Genomic DNA, 10000 nt, shown 5'->3' with positions numbered 1-10000 from the left:
ATTTAATGCCAAAGCCGTGCCCATTCACGGCTTGATCCCGCGGTATGCCAATCATCATCCATTCATTAACCGTCTACACGTTGTCCGTCACAAGACCCCAGCTCGTTGTAAATGAAACATTAAACCCTCCGTGGCATAAGAAATGCCCCGTTCCAGGGGTATGGTTTGCTAGTAGATTGGGCGGAAAGTATACGGATTTCGTGTTCTGCATCATCAAAACAGTCATACAACGGTGTCCCGCGGCTTCTCCATGCCAAGAGCTTACCCATGCTTACTGTTATGTTTACTGTTGGCCTAGTTTGTGGACCATTGCGTTCGCTGAGCTGGAAGATTGATTCTCAAAAGTGAAAGGTAAAGACAGTCCTAGTCCTAGCATTGTATGGTTCTACTTCAAACGACTCTCGAGAGTACAGCGGCGCGTGTGTGTGTGTGTGTGTGTGTGCTCCGGTGTCACGAGAGCATTACTTCAGAACAAAACAACTCAGCATCAGCAGCAGCTCAGTTTCACATTAAACACAGCCAAGAGTAGAGAGTGAAGCAAATATGCTGAATTGTTGTCGTGCACGTGCTCACTCACACCGAACAGCAGCAGCAGCAGCAGCAGCAGTAAACATGATTACAGCTGAGCATCAGCAAAACGGCTGCCGACGGTTGCCCACATTAGAAAGGTCGCTGTTTGCCTCTCATCACAACGCTTCGCGCATTGCTCCTTCTCTATCAGCGTTCACCACGAGCCGGAGAGCACGCCATTACCTTTTGGGGATATGCTGATACGCGTTTTAATTTCACCTTCCATCGTCTGTGCACAGCAGCAGCAGCAGCATCAAGAGCTGGAGCTCCCGGTCTTTACGTTCGCATTCACCGTGTACAAACAGATCAACGTCCGCGATGGTAATGGTGGCGGTGGTGGTGGTACTGCGCCAAAGTTAAACCCCTCTACCATCGGGTGTGTGTGTGTGTGTGTGTGTGTGTGTGTGCGTGGTGTAGTACCTGGTTACTGACTGGGTGGCTTAGGGTTTTGATGTAGTTCGCTTGCTCGCTCGCTCGCTCGCTCGGTCGTTGTTGTTAGTCACACGAGGAACAGGGGTGGCTACAAAAGGTGGCCAAGATTTATAATCTGTATGCTGCGCGTACGCCCCCCTTACGAGATAAACGGTGAAGTGGATTTGTGTCCGCAAACACAGTCATCGAGAGAGCGTCATCGCGATGAGGTTTGGTCTGGGTCTGGGTACACCGGTTCCGGTTAGTAGTAGTAGAAAGCCAGAGGCCAAATATGTACCCTCCCCGGGAGAACGTGATCTGGTGCTTATCGTGCGCGCATTGATAAGTACGCAGAAGCTGCTGTTTGTATCATTTGCGGCATCTTTTGCATTTCAATCTTCCGGTTTGTGGTTTTAACATACGCCAGGAACATGGAGAAAAGTTTGGGAGACTCTTGCGCAATCTGTTCCACACTTTTTGCTTTCTTCATTAACAACGGTAGCTTCCAAAGGCTTATCGCTCTGTTCGGTTAGGGAACACACGGGAACGACCCTTATCAAGCAGCGCAGATCGGTGGCTTTGAAGCGCAGTGACACGGATATTAAAGCTCGTTCGCTTGCACGCTCGTTCCGACGCAACATTAATACGCACACACGGTGGCTCGGCAGCCACGGTGCGTCGTATGTCTGGCAACTAAAGCAGCAGCCGTTTCCGTGAGCTACGCTGCAAACGTGTGCGTGTTCCGGAAGCCAAATTAAGTCAACTGAAGCCACGCTCACTCCGTGTGGCCCGTAAACGTTTTCGGCGCACTCGTGATGGTTCTAGTCTGATTGTTGTCTTCGGCCACACGGAGTGCCTTGGCGGTGCACCCCCCTTCCCCCTTGTTTGCACCGCCTCACCCTGGGCCAAAAACCGTATGCCGGTGGTACTTACGTGTCGAGCCGGATTGTTTCGATGGTTTGTTGCTGTTGGCAATGGCGCCGCCATTGCTGCTACTGCTGATGCCGCTGCCGCCGTTGCTGCTGCTGCTACTGGACGCTTTGTCGAGCATCTCGTTGTAGCCTCGAATTTTATGTTTGTCCTCGGCGAGCCGGCCACCGGTGCCACCGTATCCCGTCTCGTACTGGCGCGATGTCTGCGATGGTTGCTGCGATAGAGGACAGAGAATGAAGGTAGAAGAGAACGGAAACGGAAATGAGTAACGTCTCGGTAATGAATATTTTCCTCTTTCCACGCCTGCCAGCCGACCAACACACACACACACACACACACACAAACGCATGTGTGTGCACACCATGCAGACGGCAGGTACTGAATGCAAACAGGGGCTTCGTGTTCTGCTCGAGAGAAGACCGAGTTCTAGTGTGCATCCAGAGGGGAAACCGTGGCGGGGTGGCCAGGTGTGTGTGTGTGTGTGTGTGTGTTGGGGAGAAAGTCAGACTGCCCAGTTAGCGTGACCGGACGTGAATGCGAACAGCGAACCTACCTTGCTCTTGTACGTGGTGTACTTAATGTACTTGTAGTGCTTGTTGTCGTACTTGATCTCTTCGGGCGTGAACGTGTACTGTGAGTTGATGTGGTTGTAGTGACGGTTCTTGTCCTCCTTCTAGTCCGGAGTCCGAGGCGAGGTGGGATAGAGAAAAGAGAAAAAGGAAAAACGGAACGAAACGAGTTCGAGCGTTATGATGAGTTATGATGCCGACTGGAAACTGGAACCACCGAAGCTGTGGTGAGCTCATTTAATTAAGCAGAAAAACACATTCAGACTGTTCGCGGTGGAAATGAAACCTGAAACTTCCCCGCCTCATGGCATCTGGATAGCCGGGGGTCCAGGTCAACTTTTATTAATCAATCCCGCTGCCATTTGTAAAACCATTCTTCTGTTCATCCTGTCGGACCATATGTAGAAGCCATTGGCATCTACCTGTTTCCGCCAACCTGGATGTGTCAAACTCATCCGGAGTGACGTTGCGATGGTAACCATTTGACAGAATTGATGTCCCCCTCCCCGGGGGCGATTTATCAAATGGGGTGTGCCTCGTCGAGAGTCAGAAATTAGTCGCATATAAAACCCTCTCGTCTCTCATCTTCTTTAGGTGCCTCTCCAGGTGGATTATCCCCAGAAAAAAAAGAAGCAGGAAGGTTCGCACATCAGCAACCCGATCGCACCCGGGCACATCGATCAAAAGAAGCAAAGGGGTTACGTCTATCTGTCATCTGTGTAACTCCCCTGCCGGAGATTTGGGTGACATGTATGTTGGATGCTTTGGTGGCGTGCTCCCTGTCACCTACCCGGACGGACGACTAGGGGCACGAACTGGTGGAAGTTAATCAACTCGTGGAAAACTCTTGACGATGTTGTGTGATCCCTTACATCCCTTGACTCTCCTCAAAAAAAAAAGAACGGAGTCAAAAGCACCTCACAGATTGAGTGTTTTGATTAGAAATGTTCCAGATATCCTGCAAACCACCTGCAGCCCTTCAGTTGTTCGGCGAATCCTGCGAAAGTTCTCCCAATTGGAAAGCTTTATCGCGCTGTCGTTCCGTTATCGATAGCGTTACCGCTTTGTATTGTGCCATGTGTCGTCGGTGTTTGTTAGGCGGGGAGTGGATCCTTCTCTTTTTGTTGTGAAAATACATTCTACGCGCGATCCATGTCCGAGATGTGGTGCGGCGCAATAGCGTAACACGAACCTGCAGGGACATACGGTGCGAGAAGGAGCGATAGTCCTTTCCCTGTATCCTTTCTATCAACTTCCGCCTTTCCATCGCCATCGCGAGGAGGGTGCCTGGGTCATGGGATCAAACTGATAGGAAATCGGGACGCTACTGCTACTATTCCCCGAGTGACGTCGATTATCGAACCATGACGAACGCTCGCTGCATGACAGAAGCAACATTTTTCGGGGAAGGATCCATGATTTATGAGCCCAAAAAGAGGGTTTCGGTCGGGCGTGCGCTTCGCCGGGAGTCGTTTTTAGTCGATACGCGAGATGAGTTTGTATCTGGTCGGTACGTAAAATCGGGGACATCAGATACGTGTCAGAATGACACAATTTAGTGGAAGTCACTCGCCAGAAAGCCTTTTGAACTCACACGACGGACGGATAGAGAATGCAGATGACGTTTCTCGGTGAAGACTGAAAGTTGAAAGTTGTTCTCCTGCATCTTAAGCAACTTTAAGGGGAGTTGCGAATCCCGTGGGAACTTCCAAAGAAATCCACAAACATAATGTCCGACACACATCGACAAACGGGATTAAACGAAACGTTTTGCTGGTGTTCGCGATGTATCGTATTTCGGTCTCCATACCTTCTCCTGCACAGCTTGCCCCAGGATATTCATTCTCCCTGTATCCATGTGCTTTTTCTTCTATTGTTTTCACGTCGGGCGCTAAATTTGATCTGCTTTTCGGTTTTTTTTCTCTCTCGGGTGTACGCTTTCAGCAGCAACAGCACCGATCCGAGTGTTTGCGTCATTGCTCAGAGCCCTTAATTAGAGTTGAATTGCTTTTCGCTGTAAATAATATTGAAACTCCTCGTGTGCTCCTCCTCCGCTCTTCACCTTGATCCGTTTGCCCGAGCCCGGTGTCTCTGCAAATGGCGTATCGGTGGAGTGCAGGTGTAATTGTACGAAACAGAAGTAGAAAGTATATCCAAACAAACTCGAGATAACTCACGATTGTAACTTTCCCCGTGGCACTTCGCCGAATGGCCCTAGAGGACACAAAACACAGTTGGGTCGGCCCAGGACAGGACAAAACCGCAAACTTTCCTTTGCGGAGCGGAGTGCCGAGTTGCGGTGCGGTATGCCAAAACAATAAAACCGAAGAAACAAAAGAAAGCAAAACCAAAACCGCTGGGTTGGGTGCTCGTGGGAGAGCGTGAGGACACAATTCCAGAAAGTTCTATTCTGTGGGAAAACGCGAAAATTTGGGAAAATTCTCGAAATTCGCGAAAAACACATTGCGCACCGTACAGGCAGACAGTGGCAGACAGACAGACAGACAGACGGCGAGCGAGAGACCGACAATGCAATCTCGGTCTGTAGTGGGTACGGTCTTGGCAACTTTTTCGCCAGAAGTCGGAATCTCGGAGCTCCAAGTTTTGCACAATAGACGAAATGCAACACAAACCCGAGGGTTGCAACCACTTTCTGCTTCGCCAACAGCAGTAGAAGCAGACTAAGAGAAGCAGTTTTACCGCCGAAGATACCATTAGTTCGATCCACCGAGCGTAAGAAGCAAATTCATGTTTTACCGACGGATCTCCGTGTTGAATTTATTATTAAAGCGGGGGGAAAAATGGTAAATTGATAAGACGGAGCACTCCAGTGTGAGTGGACTAACGCAGAGACGGTTGAATAATCGATTGGAATTTCTATGAAATCCTTCCAATCGATTTTTTTCTTCAAGAGATCTTTGGTAGATCTTCGGAAGCTGTTGCATCATTTTATTTTTCTTTACAAGACCAAAGTGACTCTAGACAGGCGCCTAATATCTGCCCGCACAATACTCGAGGAGGCCTATAACGCCGGACGAACAGTTCTGTGCGTTCCATAAGTGACATTTGTGAACTTCAAACATCCAGCGCCCAAACTCCTGGGAGGAAAGTTCGAACTCACATCGGCAACATGGCAAGGCAAAGGTCACGGGAAGGTGATGGGGCCAGCTGGCTAGACTGGGACGGGGGTGTGCGGACGGACTGGTTTATGGATCCCAGCAGATTGATTGTAATGTACGCCTACGAGCACGGGCGCGCGCCCGCGTTATCCGGGCGTTCTCGGGGGACCACTAGAGAGACTAGAGATGGACGGTCCCCGGTCAACATGGACAACAACCAATCGTTATTGACTCCAAATCGCTCGAAAGCCCACCACCGGGCTCGGCTCGTTATGTCTGCCAGATGTCCCCCGCATCCCGCAGCTATATTGGAGTGTCGCCTCGCCGCTTATCACACACACAGTCTCCTTCACTCTCGCTCTCGCTCCGTGGTGGCGTTGAGTGGTTTCCAATTTAAAGTTGTGTAACATGTGGTGTTGGCCGCTGGGCATGCCCTGCCTGCAGCCTGGAGGGGATGGAGGTTTGGGTTTTTGGTGGTTTTTCGCCGGTGAGATGGAAGATCGACCGTTCTCTCTCTCTCTCTCTCTCACTTGTGTGCGATGTGACTGTTCTGTGGCTCTCGAGGGACAAAATCATACAACCATTCATGTGCTTCCGCTTTTTGTTTGCTGCTGTCGCTGCTGCTGCTGTTACTCGTCTGTTCGTTCGTTCGTCAGCAGCTTTTTATGCTGCTACGAGTAATGGCCGATGTGAGATTGGTTGGCGCACTGATTGCCACCGTAATGGTCACAACTATGACCCCATTTTTTTGGAGGGAGGGGGGCATGAGGTTCATGCACACCGAGCGTGTTTGGTTGTATGGGCTTTTGTTGATAATACAGCCCACCAAAAACCGACCTTTATTGGCCAAGAAGGGGGGGAGCATTTATCATGCACCGCGTTCAGATCGTTTATAAATTGATTCTGCTGGCTTCTGGCAAAGCTTTTATCGAGGGAGGAAAAAGCAAACAAAAACCATTCCCCTATGCGTTGTATGCACTATGACCTCTAATCCTACTAGCGGAGATCCTACGGCCACTCTTCAAGGCTTCCAGGCGATTAGGCTACTAAATCCTGGACTCGGACCTCCCCATTTGCACCGTTTTGCCAGCAGAAAATGATGCGCCATAATGCGGAAAATTGAAATCCATTTGATCGATGGTGTGTCGAAGGACTGCTCGTGGCTTTCGTATCCAGATGTCGGTCAAACCGTGCTCGGTTGGTGCTGACCGCTGAATCTTCGTCTTCGGGCTCGTCCCAAGCAATGGCGCCAAGGCTCACGCTACCGTATTGGGGGCAAAATCAATAACAGAGCAGCTTCTCTTCTCTTCTCTAGCAGGCGCCACCACCAGCTTACCTTGGCCGACGGAATGAGGTTGTCTGCGTTGATGTCATTGCTGTCGATCGTCCGCTGGTACTTGGCGTTGAACGCACTCATCCGGTCACTCATGCGCTGCTGCTTTTTCAGATCCAGAAGCAGGTTACCATCTAAAAAAACAGAGGGAGAGAGAGAGAGAGAGAGAGAGCGAGCGAATGAGAAGAGGAAGAATGAATGAAACGAATCCAAATCACACATCCCACCGAGCGCACATCGCAGCAAACACTTCTGGGGATCCTTCACTTCGCATCCCGAAGGCGCCCAGGGGCCAGGACGGACGACGGTCGTCTGATGACCGTTCCTCCTCCCGGTGCGAGTGTGTGAAGTTGTGTCTGTTTATGTCCAGTTGATGCGTGTGTGTGTGTGTGCATGGCGACTCTTTGGCCGAAGCGATTCGAAATGAAATGAAATGGAATGAAATAACGAAGCCAAGGGCTAACCGACGTGGAGGTGCCGAGACGCAGTTGAAGGACGAGAACGCGGGGAAACCTAAATTGCACTTTCCACTTGTCTAGCGGCGCGGGCTACGTAGCCGGGGATGAGATTTCCACGTTTTTTTTTTTTGATGAGTTTTCTTTCCTCGATCTAGCCTCGTTCTCGGTACGGCAATTCTCGCTTCATTCTCTCGGAACCAGTGGCCGGTGAACCGAACGGTCGATTGCTGATTTTCACTTCTGCTCGTTTCCCTCCCGCGTCCACCTTCAGTACTGGATGGTGGTGTGGGGTAGATCATCATCCTCCTCATCAGCCAACGGTACGAGTTCGCCCGTATCTCGTTCCGTCCATTCTCGACAGACGCAGTTCCGGCTGGAACGGCTACTTGGCACCGAAGCTGGCACACAACGCTAGAGGCAGAGTTTACACACTTGGTGTGCTGGTGGCCACGGCGATTTATCGTTCTTTATTCGGTTCCGTGTGTGTGTGCTGTGGCCTTACACTGCATTGATAAGTTGATGGAGAACAATATTGGCGTGACAGAGATTGCAATATTCCGCCCCAAAAAAACAAACACACTGAACTATTGTTTCCATCGTCCATGGATCGGCCCCACGATGTAGTTGAAAGTAAGCCCAGCCAACTAAGATTAGTTTTAGCTCGACTATCTCATGGTTCTCCCTTCCGTTTACAGCGTCAGGTTAAAACCTTCAAATTAACAGCCGGAGTGGAACGTTTTTGTGCAGCAATTACTTCCCGGAACACCTGCATTCTGGTCCGCTCCGTGGTTGGATCCAATTTAATAGCTCTTAATCGATTAACTCAAATCCCACTTCCCATTCCCGTGCGACCGAAGGTAAATGGATAATCCGCGCGCCCGGGAAAATATACATTCGATCGAACGAATTACAAACCTTTTTTTTTTTTCAAAAATTAAATTGCAATTCACAGCAGCCGCCAAGCGGCCGACCATTTGCGATGCATTTATCACGCACTACGTAGTATCCGCTATCCAGCTGTTCCTACTACACGACGACATGGAACACAACAGACAAGCACCAGCCACCAGATACCTCGGTGCGTTGCGTTGCGTTGCGTGCGTGGCAGTTGCGCAAATAATTAGATTAAAGTGCTTCTGCTCGTGTATTCGCGTGTCCAGGCCGGTAATCGCGTGACCTTTCTCTGCCGGTTCCAGTCGGTTGGTTGCCGGTTTTCCCGGTGCGCGCAGCGTGAGCATCAATCAGCTCATCAAAAAGGAATTTGTGCAATCGGACGGAATTTATGGGCAATTAGAGCGACAGAAACGAGCCAAAGGACGAGCGTCATTCGATTCACTCTACTTTCCCACTCACACATACGCACACACACACACACACACGCAATTGGAATATCTTGTCTTTTGGTGCTTCCGGTGGTCAGCAGTTGATCAGCACGAAGGGGAGGAGCGGAAAGGTAATCGCCAAATGGTTACGACGAACGAACGAAAGAACGGACAAGACACATGTGAGCCATCAATTAGTGCCAGAACCGTTGATCTCCTCTCCCCTGGCTCCCCTTAAGCCATCCAAACATTCTTCCATTCCAAGTCCAGCAGCTGTGTGTGTGTGTGCGCGCGCAACGATGTTGATTGATAGCATTTCCTTCAGCTTTGCTGCAGATAGATCTCGAGAGCGAGAGAAAAAGAATGATGGAGGAAAAGGAAAAAAAAGGAAGCAGCACTCCCGACACAGCGTTGGTCAGTGCCTTTTGGAAGGAAATTAAAAATGGCTCCCTGCGTGTAGTGCGGCATCGCTGCAGCCAATATGCGGGTGCCCGCGTTAAACAAGGATGAACGTCGCATTACTGTCGGCTTGCGATGAACTAGCGCCCTGGAAACCACTTTGTTGTTATTTCGACCGAGGAGCACCACATACCTACCCCCCTGTTCCCTTCACCACCACCACCAAAACATCGCTTCTTCATCATCCGTACTGATGAGCCATCCGAGAGATCTGGCACATCTGGTCGGTCGGCTGCCGGTCTGGGCCGGTAATAACCGAAAAAGTCTCTGCCCTGCGTGGTACTGGGTTCTTCTATTTCTTTTGCTTCCTCTAGTTGCGCAGTGTTGCTGGAGCTTCAAAGCGTCCGCCCGTGCCCGTGTATCCGTGGATGGGACAGGAATGCCATCATCAAAAGTGAGCCCCAACCCAAAACTGAAGCGACACTCATTCACCTAGACAACCTAGACAGCCGGGAGCAGGGAAGCGGCTCAGTGTAGGCAGGACGCGATAGTAGAAAGGCACCGGCGTGCACCGGACAGAGCACACAGAAATAATGCTGACAAACACACCGGTCCAGATTGTGTGCACGATGAGGAACACAGGCACACACACACACACACACACACACACACACACACACACACACACACACACACACACACACACACACACACACACACACACACACACACACACACACAAACATCTACGACTAAACGCAACAGCATCCCGGGAACGATTTAAGGGCAGAAGAGGGACACAAGGGCAGCTACATCAGGATATGCCGCCAGAAGTGAAGGTAAACATAATTTAAATTGCTTTTTTTCATCTCTGCTTGGTTCCGGC

General features: G+C 50.4%; 1 protein-coding gene across 6 annotated transcripts in view; it reads right to left on the bottom strand.

Annotated features, from left to right (window-relative positions):
- The window catches only part of LOC125952499 (proteoglycan Cow), a 76882-nt gene that overhangs the window by 4414 nt on the left and 62468 nt on the right, over positions 1–10000 (bottom strand). For 5 of the 6 annotated variants that reach the window (XM_049681993.1, XM_049681992.1, XM_049681995.1 and 2 more), the window contains 3 exons: positions 6939–7069; positions 2468–2587; positions 1915–2128 (listed from right to left, as the gene is read on the bottom strand). In XM_049681993.1, the coding sequence (XP_049537950.1) occupies positions 1915–2128; positions 2468–2587; positions 6939–7069 (465 nt within the window). The remainder of the gene's footprint in view (positions 1–1914; positions 2129–2467; positions 2588–6938; positions 7070–10000) is intronic. The other variant, XM_049681996.1, reaches the window with a different exon arrangement.

The sequence above is a fragment of the Anopheles darlingi genome, chromosome 2 (assembly GCF_943734745.1).
Source record: "Anopheles darlingi chromosome 2, idAnoDarlMG_H_01, whole genome shotgun sequence".
Lineage (NCBI taxonomy): Eukaryota > Metazoa > Arthropoda > Insecta > Diptera > Culicidae > Anopheles > Anopheles darlingi.
This window is presented reverse-complemented; position numbering and strand designations above follow the sequence as displayed.